Consider the following 23164-nt stretch of genomic DNA (forward strand, 5'->3'; position numbering starts at 1 on the left):
TTGATTCTTCTAACCATTTTTCCTAACAAGAAACTTGAAAAGCTTTCGTTGTGTGTGCAGAGAACCGTCTCTGCAGAAAAGCACATAAATAAATGTTTGGTTAAATCTGACCAGGTGACACACACTGTCAAAGTAACACAAACCTGGGCTGAGGCTGCCATCCTCTCAGAAGGCCACTGTCTTTTTGAATTAATTTTGACTACGGAACCTGTGTAAAAATGTCATGTCATTTGGACACTATGCCCAACAATCAAGAGGCAGCATGTTGTGTCCTACATCTTCGGCGACATGAACAGCAGCTTGCCTCAGACAGCAAGGTCTTTCCTGAAGAGAGCCACCGCCTGCTTTTCTTCTTCATGCCGTTTTCTGAGGACGTCCAGTGCGGCTGGCTGGAACAGGTCCATGCCTTCCAAGTATGGAGCAAGCTCAGTGGGGCCTTCTGTCTGGTGTTTCTGTCTCTGTTTCGGTTTAGACTGTACAAGAGGTTTGGCTATGGTCTTAGCATATTCCAAAGCCTAAGAAAGAGAGAGAGAGAGAGAGAGGGGGATAAGGGATAATGATAATGAACTTGTGATAGTTGTTAAAATTTACTGATACATTCTAATATAACACAGTAATACTTATGTATAATTCTCCACGGCGGACTGCTTAACTAATCACCAGTAGATTTAATTTTATTAAACATGTAAACCATGTAAACTGGAGCAAATGAAGTTGAGAAACACTTCGGGATTTGTTCAGGATCAACAATATGTTTAGTAAATCCAGACATGTTGGCTCAAACGTCTTAAGTCAAAAATTGTCTCCCTAAAATAACATAATTACACATGCGTGTTTTGATAGAAACATGTGTTAGCGTTCACACACACACACACAAACACACACACCTTCCTCCTGGGAACATTCTTGTCACTGCCTTCCGGGTCCTTGGCCGGTAGAAAGGGAATCCTACTTATCTTTTTGTTCTGCTCGCGGATCACATTTGAATACAGCCTCTGCCGTTTCAATTTCTCAGCATGATGATGGTGAAAGAGTGAGAGAGGGAGTGAGCGAAAGAGAGAGAGAGAGAGAGAAAGAGAGAGAGAGATTATAAAAGGGGGTTTAATTAACTGAGTCATTTCTCCCTTAAGGCCCTTCTCTTTGTGTATCCCCTCGGCAGAGCCTCTCCACGCAGCTCAGGAAAAACTCCAAATACAGCGAGCCATTCAGCGGGCCTATCAACATTTACACATATCATTCACTAATAGGCTTGGCCCTGGAGATGCACAGGGCTCAATCTAGACTAAATTGGTCAAACATGCTCACTTTTTACAACTGGGTATTAACAACAGATATATGAAGGCACAATGAGCACTTAACTTCTCGAGGGGGACTCTCATTTGCTTTGTAAATGAAATTTTATCTGTGGAACAGCATGGGAGCCTTTAAATGTTGAACTCGGACGATTGGAAGGGGGTCAGTGGATACACGATGACGCTAGTGGACAGCAGGACACTGACTGAAAGACAGCTAATCATGCTTGTCCAAACAATGTTTAATCAGGTTTTTTCTGGGTGAGTCACTGCTTATAGCTCATGTTGCCTTAAAGCAAATGAATACATCATCCTGGCATCTTTGTCTCATGTTTGTCTGTACCATCTTCTATTTCTTGGTTGGAAAATTGATTTAAGAGGCTCTCATGAGGAGAAAGAAGAGACTTGTGGAAGCTGCAAACTGAAGTCTACAGATGGATTTCTGCCTGATGTTGGTAAAAAGCTCTGATCATGGCTGTGTGTGAGCTGTTGTAATGATCTGCCTGACTCAGACTGAACAATTCACCATTTAAATGATTTTATTATCTCGTTTGTTGTATGTTTTTACAGCTTCCCTACACATTTATTCTATATTAGTCTTTTGATGATAAATCAACCACTCACTTTAATCAATGGGAGCAATAATATAATTGACGTCAGAGGAAAAACAAACCTCATCTGAATTGTTTCCAATATAATTTTCAAATCATTTTCCCAAGGCCTGACCAGATCCTCTTTATGGTCCCATTTGTTTTGAAAGAAAGTTTAAGTAAGAGATTTTAATAGATGTTTCAACTTGTCAATCACTGGTAGCCACAACTTAAAGCATTCCCTTCTATATAATCTATTTTACTCTTAAAAAGAGCATGATTTAGATAGAAGAACCGTGGCCTCAAAGCAAGAAAGTTTGTTCTGCTGCCGGCCAGCTGAGTCCTTTGACGAGTACATCAAGGCAGAAGTTAGTATGTGAAGTGAGACTCTCCAGTGTGTGAGTAGCTGGGTCCCAATCCAGGGGCTGCAGCCTTTGAAGGCTGTATCTGAAGGCCGACACAACACAGCAGCGCGTCGAAGGCTGTCCCAATTCGAAGGCTTCTTCAGATGCGGCCGACAAATGTGTCCTCCTTTTCCCGGGCCACGAAGGATCCATCGGGTGCATCCTTCGCGTACCCCGAGTTTCATTGCACGCCAATTCAGACGAGATAGCAGACTCTTACTCAGCCGAAGAATACACTTTTTGAAATAAACGTTTTTGGTTTCAACTCAGTTAAATAGCTAGTGATACACATGTTTAAAATAATGAAAGGCTTGACTTACAACCATTCTACACTAGTAACTTAGTAAGCTAGTTAGCAGCTACAAAGCCAGGCTAAAGCTAACTGTATCATCATAAAGAAACCAGCCATCTCCATTCTTCAGTCAGGAGGACTGATGCTGAAAAGCGAAGTTTTAATTTATCATGTCAGCCTGTCTTTGCTGTCCAGAGTTGACAGACGACGCAGAATGTTAGTGCGTTCGGACACGTTCAGAATTTGAACTGCTTATGATGTTAGCATTGTTGTAAACAGGCAGCTCGTTTACAGGCACCTGGAACTCAAATGATTTTCTTTACTCTAAACAGTAAGTGTAAATAATTAAACTGAGTCCTTTGATGTGTACATCAAGGCAGAAGTAATTTCTGGTTTACTTATATAAAAGTAGACCTATTTTTGCTTTGGAGACCAAGAGGCCACATCAACTTAAATACAGTCTTTGGGTCCACCTCAACAAGAATAACATTTCAACAAATGACTATCAGTGGCTGCAAACTTCAAACAGGACATGGTAACAACACACAAAAACAAATTGCTTGTACATTAACGAACAACATCTTAATCTATCTGTGCAGCTTCAGGATTTATGAACACATCACACAAACTGGAGGCTCAGTGATGATTTCTGATGATGTGACACTGACGTTGCAGGTCAGTACTTACTGTCTTTTCAATGGCTGTGTAGTCAGGACCAAGGCCTTGCAGATTTATATCTGACTTCAGCTGCTTGTAGTCTTTAAGACTGTAAGCCTGAGAGAGAGAGAGAGAGAGAGAGAGAGAGAGAGAGAGAGAGAGATGGAATTACAAGTTGACAATTGCCAGACACAATTTGATTTGATTTTAGTTCCTTTCTTTTACCAAACATCAAGTGACACTTTTCATGACTTGATTTGAAGCAGACTTTTGTCGGACTGAACTCTGTCAATACGGCACCATCACGCAAACTTTACACTTCTGACTGCAATTTTGATCCATTTTGATGTCTCTCATTTGGTTCAAAAAGTTGCACTGACAATAAGATCACTAAGAATGTAACTAATGATAGTCAAATGTGGCAAGACAAAGCCTCAATGTGGGTGACACTGTCTTCACATGTTATAACACTTTATAATACCTCTTTCCCACAGAAATGAGCGTGTTGATGCAGGTGTTTCAGCTTATAGATGCCGATACTCCTGTGGGTCTCTTTTCTGCTGCATCACCATCTGACGTCACAAATGCGCCCGAAACAGGGTTAGTAAACAGCGAAGATGTTACGGTGGTTAGGTCTTTATTGTATCTATTACTCATTCAGTCTGTTTATCAAACTTGCGGTGACAAATTTGGAACGATGTTTGAGCGCTGCTCGGACGGAGATGGGCGGAGTTTAGAGCAGAGGTGACAAGGAGTCACAGACGTTACCGACGGACCATAGCATTGTGCCAGAAAGGGGGCGGAGGTGAACATGTCGGCCCGGGTTATGTGTTCCCATCAATGCTGATCGGAGCCGAGGCGATAATTACCCGGGTCTACTGCAAAGTCATTTGACCCGGGTATGAAAGCAGATCGTAGCCTTTCCCACTAAGCAAAAAAAGCTGGGTATTAGCAGGTTTTTTGACCAGTGCCGCTCCTCTGCGCAGACTCTGGCTCCAAATGACGTCACCATCGCAAGATGGCAGCGCCTTTCACGGGGGCTATTTTGGCATCAATTCCATACAATGAGAGCAGATAGAGACGCGTCGTCCATCTATATATACAGTCATTGGTACAAAAGACAGGTGATATTGGGCCATGGGGACCTTATTTTCATGTATTTTGGGGGTTCTTGACTTGAGAAAGCATGATATTATTTCAAGCTTAGCCACATGCATTAAAAACATCCAGTAATCGTGTTTGTAGCCACGCAACTGACGTGGCTCCAGGGATGGCCAGCTCAGATATTCAATGTGAAATCCCTCGTCAGCACATCCGAAGATTAGCCATGACATGAAATATCCGGGATGGCCAGGTGATGTATCCTAAAGTCTTATGTTGATCCTCTGACTACTCATCGAGCACCACAAGCATTTAACTTATACATAGGCTACATTATCTTCAAATCCACTTGAAGGATTGGTGTTATATTTTGTGAAGGCATTCATGGTACTAAATAATATCACAAGAGGATGGTCCAGACTTGCTTTATTTGTAAAGTGTCATGAGATAAACCAGACAATGTATGTTAATACTGGTGATCCTCTTGATGTGTAATTCCCTGGTCATCAAATAAAGATGCTTTGACACAACTTATAGTGTCATACAGATGCACTTGGTACCCTAAAGCATCTATATGAGACAGATACAGATTTCAAATAACTGATGCAAACAGAGAGAGATGGAGGGTCAGACAATCCAGGACAACAAAGGAGACTGGTCTCCTGAGTGAACAAAAGTAATTGTTGAGTCATTATTTTAATCCACACCTTGCTGTATTTTCAAAACTTAACCCAGTAGTTTGCCTAATCAATAAACCCACCAGACAGGCAATTTCAATCAATTGTCAATCACATGTCTGAAGGGAAGAAACAAAGTCTGGAAAAGACCCTAAACGTTGCGTTAATTCTTCTGCTAAAAAATGCTACCCTGTGCATCTGTGAGATACGCTGAGAGAAGGGACACTATTTCACCAATCAGGGGAGAACTATGGTTCCTCCTTGCTACACTAAGAACCTTTATTTCATTCAGTGTTGTTGAGAACATCTGACAGCTTACTCAGCAACCATCAGATGGGTTGAGTTGAATTGAGACATTCATGTTCCCCTCACTATGACTTGAAATATCTTGGTGATATCTTGCCCAGACTGTTCTCATTCCCAGGGCATAAAACACAGACGTTTAGTTACAGCCATTGGCATCTCGAGGCACAGGGCCTTCAACATTGTGTAAAGTTATCACATCTGTGCTCTGTTAGATGCTTAGAGAAACTGCACTCAGTGGCGTAGTAGAAAGACCAAGAAAGGCTTCTTGCAGCGGCTGCAGGGCTGCCATGGATGAGCCAAACACCACCTGTCTCGACCTTAAACCTTCGAGATAGGTGTTGATCCTGCTTGTGCACTGTACTTCAATGAGATAACCTCTCAATGACTCTCAGTGTTACACATGTTCAAAATAATGAAAGGGACCTTGAAACAAATTATCTTTAAAATAATAGGTTAACTTACTCAATGTTAGTTATGCTAGCTAGTTAGCCTGCTAGCTACCTGTTGCTAGATGACAGGAGCGTCGTTGGGTGGCAAAGGTAAGGGCAGGAACAGCTAGTGAAGCAAACAGGAAATCCTCTGTAGACGAGACCGTCTCATTTCAGTTCGGCTTTAACGTCTACACAGGCTATGAATGACACATCCTCAGTAGACCGCCTCCTTCAAAGGCTGCAGCTCCTGGATTGGGACACAGCTACTGTGTTCACTGCACTAAGTAAATAAAATAAAGCACCTCTGTCATGCAGCATATATGACTTACAACCATTCTACACTAGTAACTTAGTAAGCTAGTTAGCAGCTACAAAGCCAGGCTAAAGCTAACTGTATCATCATAAAGAAACCAGCCATCTCCATTCTTCAGTCAGGAGGACTGATGCTGAAAAGCGAAGTTTTAATTTATCATGTCAGCCTGTCTTTGCTGTCCAGAGTTGACAGACAACGCAGAATGTTAGTGCGTTCGGACACGTTCAGAATTTGAACTGCTTATGATGTTAGCATTGTTGTAAACAGGCAGCTCGTTTACAGGCACCTGGAACTCAAATGATTTTCTTTACTCTAAACAGTAAGTGTAAATAATTAAACTGATATCATAAATGTGCGATGATTAGTTGACCTTGACGAGCTTCAGTCCAGGGCTGCCCTTATTCAGTGATTCTTATTAGGCTCTGGTATGATATTGAATTCCTCTGGGACACTGATGGTGAGCACAAGTTGAAGTGATACAAATAATAGGGGCAAAACACAAAGAGATGTACTGTATGCCTGTTCCTTCGCAGGTGCTGGTGATGATTATGGTGCGTGTGTGTGTGTGTGTGTGTGTGTGACAGAGAGAGAGAGAGAGAGAGAGAGAGAGACCATGGGTCCATGCACTCCACAAGCTGCTCCAGACAAAAGGGAGCTAATCATTCCAGATTGTTCTGGCTGCTTTTCGGAAGGAGGATTTCATTTTGCTTTAGCCATCGGACACAACAGGGTACCTTTCTTTTCGAGCCCTCTCCCCTCTTTCTCTCTCCAACCCCTAAGTCACGCTCATCTGCTTTCATGCCCCAGCAGTGCTGCCAGACTGCTTTACAAATTGAGCCTGTAATCTCGTCAGACATGATGGCTAACATGGTGGGAAAGATGGGAGGTCAAGGGGTGGGGAGGGGTGGGCACCACAGGAGGACAACGTGTAGGCTCCAGTGTGAACACTACCCTAAGCACTTAATCATAGTTTTAGTCTTTCTTTGCTCTGTAACTATTACTACTATTACTACTATTAATGGCTTTATTTTCACTTTAGTGTAATTGTATATATGATAAAAAATCTGTTGTGGCCTGAGTGTTGCTGTTTGCCCACAATCCTCAAGTTGTAACCACTGCATTGGTTTCATCGCTGCCAGCTGAAGCACTCCTCTGTAATTCATACCTATTAGTCATCTAGACCCCAAAATATGACAGCTTTATCTATACTGTTCACATTATTATGGAAACAGTTCACTTGAAACATGTTTTACTTGTCAATCAAGTATTTCTTAAAGCCAAAACTAGCTTGGAAGGGAAAAGGAAGGATGGCCGAGTCACTCTCTACTCAGGGCCCACCTGCACAGATCGGCCTGACAAACCACAGGAGAGACAAAAAACAACAACAGCTAAATCATTAAATGCAAATGGGCATCTTTAGTGGCCCAGCGCCTCACAGACTCTCTCCTTTCTAATCACCTTATCCTCTAACACATCTTCAAATGGCTTTTCAGGACCTGCAGCTCTGTGGTTTATGTAGTCATCATCTTATAGCAATTAAGTGTATCTTAGTGGAGCTAGACAATTAACCTGATGTTTTGTGCCCTTAGTCACCAGAACACTCCTGCTGGATTAAGCAGTCCCAGCATGGAGACAGCTGAAGAGATTATGGGGGACTTCAAAGGGGCATTTATTTGTGTAACCTTTCGTGTACGTGGGGATTAAAGGGGAATGCCACTCAGTCCAAGAATACATGTGTCACTTTTGTTCGGTGAAACTGCACAATGAGTTCTTATTTTCTAACTTAAGACCAATTATTCAGTATGTGTTAAGTGAGTTTTGTGGCTCTGAGGTCCATTTGAGTACAATTAAGATATTCATGGATATCAAACAAAAGCTCAACAAGAGTACTTTCTTTTATCTGTTAAATCCCAGATTAGATGGCAGACATACAGACATTCAACAATACGCCGGTTAAACACACGTCACAACAGTTTACAATGAAAAGGTAAGTGCAGCAGTTGCCCTTAAAGAAACACCTAACCATGTAAGAGGTGATGATACAATAATGTTATAGCCTTAAAGAACTAACTGTCCCTTTTTTTTTTTTTTTTGCTGATCTTTTGATTAATATGTATTCTGCTTCTTGCATATTTTTATTTATGAGTTTATCATAAATAACCTCCCCCCCCCCCATTTTTATTGAAAAACATTGCGCCTAAAATGTAATAGACCTGAAAATGTCCATCAAATGAAATATTATTCTGACTGATCACGTGTTTGTCAGAGCCAAATAAAGCCTGGTTTATTTGGCTTTATTTGTCCAAAGTTATATCAGCTTAGACGGAGTGCCATGTTTTTTTTCTATGGTTATCTACACCATTGAATATCAAGAAAGATTTCCTGGACTTTTTGTACTTGTCTCAGTGTTTCACAGCAACACCAACCTTGTAAGTCCCTCTCGCCCTCTGCCTCTGTTTCTCCATCTGAACCAGGTAGCTGTCAGAGCTGCTTCTGTGGATGCGGTCTGCTGTGTTCACACTCAGCGCGGGGCTCATCTCCGCCTCTCTTCCGGTCAGAGGCTTTCCTATAGGGGGCAGAACTCTGTAGGATGTGGTTGTGTTTGTCCCAGTAAGGTCTTGTGGAACCTCCTGACTGTGAACCTCATTTGGACTCCTCCTCTTGTCGCCCCTTTCACAGGATGATAGACACCTAAATGCTCTGAAACACAAAATAACAAAAATAGATTACAAGAAATAAATCATTTGCTGTTATATATTTTATTTAATATATATCATATGCCTGTGTTCTCAGTGTTATTGTTGTCATTTGACATGTTGCTTTTTGGAGTGACCATATTTAAATGATGGTAGATATGCATTTCCATAACTCTAACCTGGTTGACAGGTTGCCATGGTAGCAACTTGTCAATCACAGGTAGCCACGCAGTGTTTTTTTGCACCCAGTGTTATCGCCCTTTACTGGCCATCAGAAAGAAGAGGCCTTTTCTTATAAACAGTCTATGACATTGTTTATCATATGGGGCTTATAATGATAGGATCTTTTATAAATGTGATTTTAAAACAAACAAAAAACAAAGCAAAAAAGAGACTAAAATATCATATCAGTATCAGGGAAAGTAGTTTGAATTCTGAATTTCAAACCCTCCCCAGACTTTGTGCCTTTTTTACAACGAGAAATAATTCAGAGGCAGGAAGCCAGAGAATCTCATGAGGAGTTTTTTACTTAAGCCCTTTTTACACTTCCAGTTCAAGGCGGGATTAAAACATCTCTGTCACGTTCTGTCTTCTATGTAGAACGCACGGGGGCATAATGGTGGGATGAAGTCGTTCCGCCTCTGAGCTGGCATCGAAGGTAGTAACAGAGGCAAAACAGAGGTGAAACAGCGTCAGTGAAAAATGCGGAGCAGCAGGGCGGAACAGGGCCGTGTGGTTTGTTTACACCTCACGCACGTTTTGCTTCCGCAACGCTGGAACCCTATGTAAAAACGCACACTGAGGCGGCTTTACGCCGGCGTTGCTTGGTCCAATGTATAATTGTAAAGGCTGCATGACGGCTTCGATATGGCGCTGAGGCGGAACCGCAGTGTAAAAAGGGCTTTAGTCAGTCGTTGTTTGGTATCACACACTGATGACCCAGCACAGGATTTTACTTCATAAATATTTTTTTTAGATTATTTTGTTTTGGCCTTTTATGCCTTTATTTATGGAGATGACAAGGGAAGCATGGGAAGAGAGAATGGGGGATGACATGTTGCAAAGGGCCAAAGGTGTCAGTCGAGTCTGAGGCCCTCACATCGAGGACTGTAGCCTCTGTATATCGGACACCAATTTAACCGCTGAGCCAAAAATCACCAAAAATATGTGCTGGTCAGGCAGTACTTCTGAAAAAATATCTCAAAGGGGGTAAATACATAAAAGAAATCAGTGAACAACATAGACCAGAACTATGCTATCATTTGTCAAAATTACACTGTTGTGTTGTGATTCCTTTCAGTCCAGTAATTTTTCTATTGTTTCTATCTAGCTACCATTTTTTCAATGCCTGTGATCCAATCTCCCAAAGTAAAAAAAAAAACTGTACTATATTGGTTCACCTTTGCCATTGTTCGGGACTACTCTCCAGGTTTCTGTGGTGAAGTTGTGGATTTGAACCCTTCTGAGACCTTTGTGAGGACTCCTGATTTGTTTGTTGATAACGAGGGAAGAGTGCGAGTTCAGCTTCAGATGCAGGGATCCAATGAGGACAACCATGAAGAGATGCTAGGCTAATGATGGCATCCTGGCGCTTGTGTTGGAACGGATGGAGGTGGGATGAAGTGTTGAGGTTGATGTTGAGGTGGATGGTGGGAGGCAGAGGCTGTGATGAAGACATCTTCAGAGGTCTTGCTAAAGGGGGGCTCACATCGTATCCCTGTTCAGCTCTGATCCCCAGGGCGGGGGGCTGCTGCTGCTGGGGAGGGCTGGGGTTCCCTTTCTGCTGGGCTTTCTTCCCTCTGCTGATCTGGGTCACCTGGGCTCCGAGCAGGATTAACAGTTTGAGGTTAAATAACAGGGCAATGAAAGGGTACTGACATAGACAGGATGTATTCAAAGGACTTACTCAGACTGAGAGGCTTTTCAGGGGTATATAGAAATGTGGGCTGTGCTTTTACATATTTTTGTGCTTTGATGACAAATAGCTACAAAAAGTGTTGTAATTGCTGCATTGGATTGCCTCAGCAATACGCCCAATCAAAATATGTCCACTAAAACTGCTTGTTTATGCCACTGACAGATCGTGAGTAATCCTGTCTGAAAAAATGACAGAGCAGTATTAGACCCATTTGTAAAGATAAGTTTTATTTAGTCAGAAATGATACATTGCTGTTTTTTTGTGTTATTGTTGGATCCGAGCTAAGCATTTGAAAATAGCAAACACACATTACGTGACCATCAGAGTAACCGAAGCAGCAGCATGCCAGCATGTATGGAATGGATGTATGGAATGGATGGATGGAATGGATGGATGGATGGATGGATAGATAGATAGATAGACAGATAGATAGATAGATAGATAGATAGATAGATAGATAGATAGATAGATAGATCACAACCTAATGAAAATGATACAATAGGATAGGAAGTATTATCACACATAACAATACGTTACAGATGTATGTTATACGTTGTAAGTTCAAGTATTGGGTCAGATGTGCAAAAGGCAGAGTGGTTAGTGCAGATGATATTTAGTTATCAAAAGAGGACCTCTTTTGCACTCTCCAGTATCCTGCACATCTGTACAGTTTTTAATTACACCTGTTGTACAGATTTTGCATTAAACATATTGTTTTATTATTTATCTTGTTCTATTTAAGCCTCTCGCTTATTTTTATTCTAGTTCTGTGTTAATTGTTCTGCACCAAATAAATTCCAGTTTCTGATTGTGATTGTGATATATGACATTTCTTTATTTGGCTGAAGCAATCTACTGAAGAAATTCCTTTTTTTTTTTTTTTTTCCTATTAGCTGTTTTATTTGTTTGTTTTTTTTATTATTATTTTGGCTTTTTGCCTTTGTTAGATAGGACAGTTGAAGACAGACAGGAAGTGTGGGGAGTAGAGAGTGGGGGATGACATGCACCAAATGATCGGGCCTGCGATCAGTGCGTTGAAGACTGTGGCCTCTGTACATGGGGTGCCTGCTCCACCAACTGAACCTATTAGTCATTTTGACCCCAAACTGTATAAAAAAACATTTCTCTTTGAAACACAACAACATTTGGCAAAATCCAAGTCCATACAATGTTTTTCATGCAGAAATGTCCAGACCAAAACGGAAACACTGCACATATACAGACATAATAATTATCTTACCCAGTTGTGTTATTGTGGTTCAAAGCCAGCAAACAAACGCTATATATGGATCTAATTCTTTCATATAAGTTCTGCCTGGCCTATTTCTGAAGGTAGTAGAAGCAACAAATCATCCACCTTAAATCCACCCATTTGCACTACGGAAACAACAACAGAAAAACATGAGCTCTATTCTATCCCAAGTGTAAGAAGGGCTGGCGCTCTTCTTTGCATGATCTCACCAAATTATTTAGCAGGAGGTCTGTGAGTGTGTGTCTCAGCATCTAATCCCACTGATTTAGAAAACACCAGCTTTGCCCATTCCAGTGGGGAAATATTCATACTGCTCTGCTTGGCAGCGTTAAGGTGGCTGCTCAAGTGCTCAAAATAATGATGCTTCTCCAATGCTCTCCTTTTTCACTCCTCTTTTTATCTTTTACATTCTCTCTGGCAAACCCGCCATCTGTGATTTTGTGCACATTCCCTAAAGGAAATTAAAAGTCATGTTGTCTTTACTGAGGAGCAGCTAGGTGGCCATTGTTGGTACTTGAGTAAAAAACAAAACAAGCAAAATGTTCTGCTTACTGAACAAGAGAATATCAAAATATAGTGTCAAATAATCCATACACATACACAAACTAGTGCAACCACACTAGAAACAAGACATCTGTCAACAACAGTTATTAACAAATATTTAGAAAAAAATTGTCTGTATATATTTCCTTAACTAAATGTTTAAGAACAGAAATGTAGAAACAAAGGAAAGATTTGTGCTGAGCCAATCCTGTTGAAATAAAGTAATGTAGCCTGAAAAAAAGCATGTTGTGCCTAAAACAAGTAATCCTGGGTAACTAGGGAAACGACTTTAGCTTGTTTAAAAAACCAACAGTTTAAAAATGCAGGTAACACAATTATAATATCTTTTAAGTAAAATTAAAGACAAAAAGCTTGGAACAGTTAACTTCTCTAATATATACCATCTATTAACTCAAGAAATCTTCAGTTAAAGCCTTAATCTAAGATATGTCATCTTACTAGGATGTCACTTTTTGCAGACATGCTGACATGGCAATCAAGTGAAAGGAGTTGGGGGGGTCTTACCTTCAACTGTTGTGTTTTCTGGAGCCACCTCAGCTCGGGGTCTGAACTGGTCATCTCTTTCCGAGTTTCATTTCCCTGTAAACAGAGAACAAAGAGAAAGCAACACGCTGATACAGAGAAATGTTGAAACAAATGGTCTTTATATGTGTCCTTTTTAAACACTGGAAGTAAAACATACACACCTACTCAGGGATATCAATACCGCATCCATTCCTTTCATTGCCTGTCATATATATGACATCAACTGTTTCTAATGTACCGTTTGTGGACCAGCAATATGTTCTGTTAATGCAGTAATGAAAATCATTTAGTTAACTTCAGGACTCCCCTCAGCGGCGAGGACCATCTGAGTGGATCGATGATATTGACGGGCTGAAGACTTTTTCACTGAATGCCACTAATTCTTTGTGCCTGAATACGTGAAGGTCACAAGGAGTGAGTGGCTCCAGTTGTAACACGTCTATCAATAAGTGTATTTGTGATTGCGTCTAATGGGCTGAGATGCTGCTATTAAGTCGAGAAACATTCAGGTCACTGACGGACAAACCTTCTGCTGTCTTAATATGTGTGTCTGTGGTGATTTGTCTCCAGTTTACAAGCTCATTAAATGTTTTTGGTGATTATCTGAACCAAACAGAGGAATCTTTTGAGACTTTTAGACATCGGGGTGGTGTTACAGATGATCAATGAGGAAACCGCAGTTGTTTGAAGATCAGGCACAGGTGTCATTGACTACTGTATGGCCAGCACTCACACACACACAAACACTTTGCGCTCACCTTTACCCATTGCCGCTGCCATTGCCTTTTGTCACCCATTATAAACATCCCAATCAGACGGAGCAAATGATCTAGCCTGTATTGCATTTCGAGCATGGTAAACTGTGTAATATCTTTTCTGCTAAATTGGGAGGCCCGTAATTGCTTCTCAGCGAGCCGATGTCACAACAAAGTCTGGCAATTGCAGCTAGCTGTATTACCTCCTGTACCCAGGAAACATCTGCTTTTCCCAATGAAGACTTCAAAGGGGCTGTGGATCTTGAATTGCATTTAGCTGCTATTGTGGCCGGCCCAGGTAATCTTGATTAGGTGTTTAGACTGAGGCAGGGTATACAGTGGCAGAGAGCTCCCCAGAGCTTTGGTCTAAAGCTATTAAAAGATTGTACATTATGTTCCCCCGGCTTTGAAGTGAGGGCCTCCGAGACGAGAAGGGACTCTAAGGGGTGAGTGCAATAGCAGAAGATTGATCTGCTACTTCTGTCTTTATCAAAGGAGGCCCGAGCCCCGATGAAGCCAATCATCGCTGCTGCCACTCTGCCACTTGGCTGGGCTAAACATTTGCTGCATCAGGAAATTGTGTACATTTAATAACATGTCTAATTATCACAAGTTGCCTTCAGATGGCCACTCTCTTCAAAGACCAAACGGGGTATTTTAAAGGGCCGGGTAACAACTGGCCTGTCTGGACTCACATTGATTTGTGAAACTGATGTGATTTGATGTGAGTGTTGCTATCTCTGCTGCAGACAAAGGAAGGATGGGAGGAAGTAGAGGAAGTTTTAAGATATGAGGTCATCAAATTATGGAAGGATGTTTTTAAGACGTCTCTCTCACTGACCTTTACGACTATATTTTCACATATCACATAAATGACTGGAGATAGAAAACTTTCATGTGTCACTTCTTGATCTTCAGTAATTCATTAAGGTGTGTGAAAATGAACAGCTCGACTCCAAAACAAAGGCTGAGAACAACACTACCCTACCAAGAGACATACCCATGAGATGTTGTCTCAATGACTGTGGACTCATTTGTGCAGCTGGTTTCAGTGTTCATGAATGAGATGAACAAAATTAACCTTTGTACTTAATGAGTCAATTAATGTTTTTAAACCTGGGCCCAGTTTTCTCAAATTGTGCGGTCTAAGTGATAAAACTGTACTAATAGGTGCATAAGGTTTCTGAATTGCTCCAGTAGTTTGCAATTAGCAGCAGTGTTAACGTTGCTGTAACGACTGCAATGTAATCTTTCAGGGCAAATGCACCCGATCTAGGTATGTCTACTAAAAGTGCTCTTTTTGGCCAAAGACAGACTCAACTTTACAGAAATGAGCTTTACAGAAATAGACCTTTTTGTTTAGGAAAGATGTGTTTTGTCTGACCATAAAGAGCCGGTACGCCGCTCACTTCAAAGGAACCAGATTCCATATAAAATAACCACAATTTGACCTCGTGGAACTTTACTGGTCTACTGTTGCCCCGGTTCATTTCTTTGTGTTGTTGTGTGACTTTGGTGTTTAAAATGTTAGTTTAGATCCAACATAATATTTGTATATCACACAGTAACACAAGCAAATTAATAGGTCAAGGCAGCCGTAAACCATCAACTCCTGTGTTTCGCCTACTAAAATGTTTTTGTCTGAATAGAGGGATGTAACAGCTGTTTCTGGTTAAACAATTATTCATGAACAATAAGGTCTAGCTCTGAAGGGATCCTTTCTGCAATGTTGTCAGACACTTAGAATAACAATCTGAGCCTGTGAGTGGCAAAATCAAGCACTAAAGCAAGCGATCTACTAGTCCATTTCATATTATTGTCATTTACACATTTAAACATGTAAAAGTACAGCCAAGGTTCAAATATAGCTTAAATTCAGACTCTTGTTTAATAAAGATCAATAATGCAGGTCAAAGAGAGTCTGCGAGTTTGTGGTCTTTGGTTTTGGAGAAACCTGCTCATGTTCATACAAATCTCATTGTTTAATTCTGTTTTGGGTTGTCCATGTAAAGTCAATGCTCTAATGAATTGTAGAGTTTTTAGTAAGATGTGTCTTTAAAGTCGAGATGAAACGGCATTTCGAGAGTATCTAGCTTCCGTATCGTGACGTATTTCCGAGTGAAACAGGACGTGCAGGCGGGACATATCATTAGAGGGATTTGATTTGATCGTTGAGAAGTGGGCGTAGACAGATGTTCTCCACAGCGCAGTAGCTAGCTAACTGACCAAGTATTCTTGGTGCTCTGCGGCTAAATGTTGCAGAGTGATTGGTTGAAATGGTTTGGTGCTAGCCTACGTAAGCACACAGGATACTTTTTTTTACAGGAAGAAAAAATGATCAGATTTTGATATAAGAATACGAAGAAATGGATTTTCTGTATTTTTTTGGCCTATATTGTCAAATAGATGCACAAAATTACCGGGGATGTGATCTAAAAGGATTAAAATGACATTTTTCATTTCACCTCGACTTTAAAATATGGTTTTAAAGTATCTTTGCTTTCATTAATTCTGATGAGCTTTCTTGATACTTGATTGTGTTTTCTATCACACACAATTCATAGATTAATCCTATGAAAAAACAAGAATAGACTGCATGCAAATTGGCGCCCCCTTCTTTTATGCCCTATGTCCCCCATTAAGTGAGACACGTCTTTGGGGAGACGGGGCAATGGAAAACTAATAAGCGAATTCAGAGGGAAAATGACAAAACACAAGGGTTCATGAGAGGGAAAGGCTCTGGCTCTGTTTACCATTGCACAAAGCTAACGGCTCTTGACTATGTAAATGGTGATGATATGAGACATTGTGGAGGGCCGGGGCTCAGATGGGTGAACAAGGTTGGGGGTATTATAGCCAGCAAACAGTCCTGTGGCCCGACAAATGGGGAATGCGGGCCATCCCGACCAATTATGCCACTGTGCCAGGTGCAGGGACGTCTAAGAGCCTATTGGTAACCATGCGTCTCTGATGTTCTTGTTGTACACATCAACTCATAATAAGCTGTGCATAGCCAGACATGGCTCTTTCATATGGTGGAGGGGAAGGAAGATGAAAACAGCTATGCTCCTCTGCCAAATGAATTTTCCAGACTGGGTCAGAGCATAGAATCATCATCAATCATAGAATATTATCTTAGTTGTTGTCTGACATGACAATAAAAGTCATCTAAATACCAATCATATTACTAAATGAAATACATGGCCTACTTTTGTCTCATGAGAAGAGCTGCCTTCAAGAAACTGCACATTAATGGTTAATTCAACATTAGAATAAACTTTCATGAGTTTATAATCTGTACAGTAAGACACGTCTCTATAAATATAAAGGAACACCAGCATGTGTTGTGTCTGTACACTGACAGGACCCAGAAGTGACCTCTGAGTTTTAAACATGTGAATATGTTGGTGAATTTAGCACTGTCCTCTATCATTAACTATCACAACAAAAGCCATTCTCACTGCCTTAAAGACACAACACCACATATTTGTCAATAGCTGTTCAAATCAATTATATAATTAGTATACCAGAATCACCTCCACTCATTTCCAAAGAACAAAACCGAAATATATATATAAAAAAACCCTGGAAAGATTTAAAACATATAGTTCAGATTAATCTTAATGCTTTGTTTAACTGAACAATAACCTGCAAGTCACCTAACAGAATGCAAAGAAAATGCAAAATGTATATTTAATACCATATTTTCCTTAGACTGTCCCCAGCCTCAGCATGTGAGAGTCACAATAGCTCGGCTGAATCATTTTCAATGTTAGTGCAGCTCCTGGTGCCTGTTTCTGAAATTGCACCTGTTTCAACAGAGGGCCTGTCCGACCAGCTCGACCAGCACGGAGCTGTCCCATAGCGACCAGCTCGATCAGCACGGAGCTGTCCCACAGCGACCAGCTCGACCAGCACGGAGCTGTCCCACAGCGACCAGCTCGACCAGCACGGAGCTGTCCCACAGCGACCAGCTCGACCAGCACGGAGCTTTCTGACCGTTATATTCTGTGTGATTATAACGGGGAGCAGATGCTGTTTGTTCAGAAAACTCTACATCATGAACTCTACATTATACACACCTTATTCACATGATGAGGCATTTCTTGCTTAATTGCATGTACCATCACATAGGAGCTGTATCCAGTTTTGTTGCGCCCCAGTGTGACTTTGTTGCGTTCCACTATGTCCTCTGTGAGTCTTTCCAGCTTTTTTGGGGATAAAACCTTTGGACTTGTCAATGTGGAGGTTGGATGTGTTTGAGTGGGTCTTGCTTGCATGCGTCTCTCTTCTTGTTGGTTGTAGGTCAGAAATTCTTGGACGTACACGGCATGTTTTTCCTCCATCAGCTCAGGAGATCTGCTCATATTTTCACTATCATTGTCACAAATGTTTTCACAGCTGTCTTTGAATCCTGTCTGTAAAGAGTCTCTTTCACTTTTAGTGGAAGTTCTGGATGGACTTGAAAGGTGAGCCTCTTGTGATCTCAGCTGTAAAGCGTGGCTGTGACAGTGAGGAGATGTTACTTGTGGGTGGAGGCGGTACGGCAGGTCTGACTCGTTGACAGCCACTGGAGGAGTTACCATGACAGCTGGATGTGTGTCAGCGATGTATCTGTACCCTCCTTTTATTACAACTTCCTGTCTGTCAGCATGTGTCTGACTAGATTTCTCTTTCGGGACTTGGTAATATTCCTCAACAGAAGTCTGTGGACTCTCTTTGAAGTGGGCGGCTGCCGTCAGGTTTCTCCTCCAGTTGGGGTCATAGCACAGGTCGGAATAATCAGCATCAGAGAGCAGCTGGCTGCGAGGTTAAAGACAAAAAAAACAATAGATAAGTTTAATACAATAAACCTGATACTAATATTTACATGATTGTCTTATTGCAGATAAAAAACTGGATTGAATGATCGCAGAACATGGCCATTTAGAATTTATCAGCAGTAATTGATTTAATCGTTGGTAAGAAGCATAATTAACGACATTTCCATATCCAAAGGAAGTTTCACAGACACCTGAATGCCACATACGCTTATAGTAAGAGGTCAAAGGAACAAGAGGCATTACACCATTATTAGAATGATGATGTGCTCAAACAAAGAGAGCTAGGCCTTATCAGAGACTTCTCAAATTGAAACAGATGAGGGGGATTATGAGCCTGTATTTACAGATAATTTTCGTATTTTCACCTCCAGGCTCACTAATGAGAGCGTATTTGAGAGCTACTAGCGGGGGAATGGTTCACAAACGGCAATTTTCAGCTTATGAAATGGCCTGAAAATTGCAGGCTAAAATGCTCTTTCTGATGGTGATGAAAAGATCTCATTAAAATAAATAGCAGAGAGCCTCTTTGTTGTGCTTACTGGGAGGACGAGGGGAGTCTAATTCTCCTGTCGTGATGTTGTGCGTTGGGAGGAGGGTTGCCTAGGTGTAGGGCCCTTCACTTCGATGAGGCCAAAAGGGTAAGGGATGTCTCTCTAATGATTCAGACCCAAACAAGTTGGAGAATGCATTATATAGACGACATGCAGCTGGGCGTGATGCCTAACACAGGAGAAACACCACAGTCTTTTCTTTCTCGACAAAGATACAGACACCTAAACACAAAGGACTGAAATATTGTGACAAACAGTGAATGGTAAATGAAAAAACTGGTCGTACGGACTATACTCGGATATCCTTTTGCAATATTGGCAGTAAGATGGGTGTAAAATACAGTGCAAGAGGGATGAATGGAGTTGCTTAAATAGGAATCTTTTGCTTGAATGAGGAATGCCCATTGGGTTTGCAAACTATGCAATGGCTCTGTGTGAAAAGGCTTATCGGCTCTGAGTAGAGAGGATGATGAGAACATGATGATGTGAATGGGACTGTGTCTACTCCCTCGGCTCTGTGAAATGGAGCCTTTTGTGAGAATATGTCACGGTCATTTTCCTCTGAAACAATGTACTTTGGAAGCGGGCAGACACTCGGTGGGCATCAATCTGCGCGGGTTAATGACAGGAGAAAGCAGAATGCCCCTTTTCTATTTTGGAGGGAGATGACTATCAGGCGGCGTCTGAAGGAAAAGACAAGAGGAAACAACAGTACGAGTAGACGAGTGTGTTCAAACAGATGTGGTGTTGTCCTCGCCATCGATGCCTACCTCTGCTCCATCAAAAGAGAGAAAGACAACAATGATCCCTGTTAATGGACCATGAGTGACCACTTAGTGTGATCCACCCAAACATAACAAAAATCTCATTTCTCTCAATTCCAAAAGCACTGAATTAGTCCAGTCTCATCACAATGAAGCATCAGTGCCTGCATCTCATTAAATAACTGACACCATTTCATTGTCCAGTGATGAATGCAGGCTATTTATCTATTATCATCTATGTGCTGTTTAAAAGTAAAAGGCTTGATTGCTGCGTTCTTTCTCCTGGTTATGTTCCATCTAGGCAGAACTATTATCTGCTTAATTTTAATGAATTTGTCAGATAGTAAAAGTGACAGTTCAATGGGCAAACGAAACAAGGTCGGTCACACATCTCATCATGGTTAATAGCTTATATAATGCCACACATTTAAAAAATACTGCGATGCACAAGGCTACACAGCCGTGCTCTGTCCGACTGTTTCACAACAATGTCTTTACCCACTCGTCTCTATTAACAACAATGTCAAATTCTGTTTTCATAAACTACTTGTTTTTATAGAACAAATACAGACTGCAGATGTCTGTTATTACAGTCAGTACCCAGCAATAGTGCCACTGAAATTAATCACTGCCATCTACTGGCCAAACTGCATAACTGTATATCAGAATTTGTTGAATTCTAGAGACACTGAAAGAAAGTCTGGTGATCATTGTGTTTGTCTTATAGTCAAACTATTCAATGAAAATGAAAATGAATACCCAAAACCACAAAGTAGTTTTGGGTATCCAAGACCTAATACACCTCATTCCTATGGAAAAGTACTGTGGACGGCATGAGTAAAAAAACATGAGAAGAGAAATTTGCATTTTGAGAATGAAGTCCAAAGGTTAAGGTTAAAGCCAGACTTTCTGTGCCAGAGCCAGGTAGAAGAACGAATATGGAGGGAGATATTTTACACTTAAAAAAGTATTTATATGTAGGCTTTAATCTCACCATTTCAACTCTGTTCTCAAAATGCCGGACCCTTATTCCCCTGCGCCATAGAGCTCTATTGTTGTCCAAACCTATTAGAAACACATCACTTGGTCACACTGTTGCACTGGGTGAGTTTTTCCTTGTGAGTCTTGTTGTTGTGACATATGTTTACAGTAATGATTAGAGATTATCACCAGCTGTTTCTCAGCCTGATCCTTGTTTTGCAGACCTGGTTGAAGTTTGAACTGAGTTTCTATTGGCACAAACACACAAACAGAACTTTTGGAACTTACCTTGTTCCTTCTCTCTGTAACAGGATGGGGCTCCCCTTGACATGAAGGTGTGCTGCTGCTGCTTCTAGACTATCATAAATATGAAGATATTCAGTGTCACCATCATGTACATATTCATCAGCTCCATCTCCAGGCAGCAAGCTGTAATCATTCTCCTTCTGAGGTTGTATGTATCTGCTTTGATGATGGCGGCTGATATTCATTTGGAGCTGCTGTTGGTAAGCTCTCTCCTGGGCTAAGCTCTCTGTGTCCGACTCCACTGAGTCCCACTGGGTGACCTGAAAGGCTGGTCTTACAGAATGAGGCTTCTCTTGCTGTTTTTTCAACACCCGATGCATCTTTTCATATTTAGGTCCTTTATCCATGTTTATGTCGTAGGTAGACAGTCTGCTTCATGGGGATCGTCTACGTGGTGACTTATAAACACTGGAAACAACAAACAAACAGAGGTTCACAAAGCGAACAGCAGAGCGTCAAAGTATATTGAGTATTAATGTACTCTTTTCATTTCTTTGAGCAACACATATCTGTTATTGTAAAGTGCAGGTATGAATCACAAAGCATATATCCCATCCCATCAGACAAATGCGCCTGTTTGAAATCCTCCACCATTTTCTGACATCTCAACAAAAAAGTCAGAAACAAACAAAGCTTACAATGTGGACTTGAAAAGGTCAATCAAACGGGAATTCCACTACTGTGTTGGGCCCTAATCTTACATGTCTAAATGACCGAAAAGCACATAAAGGTTAGAAATTTCTCCAGTAGATAGATATGAAGAAGGCTACAGTATGTTGGCTTCAACTTAATTTTGAATGGTAAATGCACCTGTTGAGAAGTATGTCTATTAAAACTGTTGTTTTTGTCAATGACAGGCTCAGATTGTTATTTTGAGTTTTTTTTAATTTAAGGAAGAAAAACAGTGATAAACTGAGATAAATCCCTTTTTATAAACTTTTGACAGCCTATCTTCATTGCTCCTCAAAGCCACCAGACTCCTTTGACAAGAACAATCATTTTACCTGCTTGTTACAATAACTGTAAGTACTGTCACAAATACTTTGTTTACTCTGAACTGACCCATTAAAACCAAAGTCACCGAGTAGCAACACAAACAAGCACCTGTGGAGGCATTGGTGGACCAGCAACTCCTGTGTTCTGTGAGGTAAATTTACTGGTCTGGGGCCTTCGAGGAGAGTGATGTAATGGCTTAATACAGCTTGAGTCGTGAGCGTGAGGTGTGTCTTATTGTTTTATAAAAAGGTATTTCCCTTTAGGGGTCCCTTTGAGTAATGTTGTTAGAATAACAAACTGAGCCTGTCAGAGACGAACACAAACACAGGTGCATTTGCCTGGATAGATAACATTGAAACCAATACAGCCAGCCTCGAGGCTGCCGGCGAAAGCAAACTCTATGAGTAATTCCAAAATCTTTTGTAACTATCACTCATTTAGGCCCAAAAATATGTAGAAATGAAATTTGAAATTACTTGATTTCCCCCTTAGTGCCTGAACTAAACATGTCACTTTTAAGCAGCATCAGATGAAAGATTCAGCTTCATTCCTGCATCCAAAGCCAGAGGTTGTATTGTGTTTATACACAGGTGGCTGAATGTCATCTGGATAATTAACAACTTAGTCTGTAAAGATTGCGGAAAATAACAGAGGACATTTTCAATATACCTTTTTTACAGCAGGCATGTTTACATGTCATTGAAGGAAAGGACAAAAGGCATAACTATAATATTAACCATTGTTCCATTAAGCCAAGACTCATGATGAAGCTTGCACATTACTACTGTATTATATATTGCTATTGTACATTTTTAGAACCTTAGTGGACTTCAGCAATCATTTACATTATTTACACCAATGTTTTCCTATTGTGACATGTCAAAATCTCCTCTAAATGCTACTTTGTAATTGAAAAAGGCTTTTCTCATTCTCTGTTTTGGGCTTCCTCATCTTCTCCGTTCTCCTGTCT

General features: G+C 40.9%; 1 protein-coding gene across 1 annotated transcript; it reads right to left on the minus strand.

Annotated features, from left to right (window-relative positions):
- Positions 1–305: 305 nt before the first annotated feature.
- Positions 306–21545, minus strand: jhy (junctional cadherin complex regulator). Its single transcript, XM_069665462.1, has 9 exons — positions 21181–21545; positions 17898–18576; positions 12998–13072; positions 10160–10575; positions 8490–8763; positions 3266–3352; positions 1250–1255; positions 888–1010; positions 306–515 (listed from the first exon to the last, which is right to left on the minus strand). The coding sequence occupies exons 1-9, from the start codon at positions 21543–21545 to the stop codon at positions 306–308; spliced, it is 2235 nt and encodes a 744-aa protein (XP_069521563.1).
- Positions 21546–23164: the final 1619 nt, after the last annotated feature.

Source organism: Semicossyphus pulcher, unplaced genomic scaffold (assembly GCF_022749685.1).
Source record: "Semicossyphus pulcher isolate SPU_LCO1_2020_fin unplaced genomic scaffold, fSemPul1.0.p SCAF_10, whole genome shotgun sequence".
Lineage (NCBI taxonomy): Eukaryota > Metazoa > Chordata > Actinopteri > Labriformes > Labridae > Semicossyphus > Semicossyphus pulcher.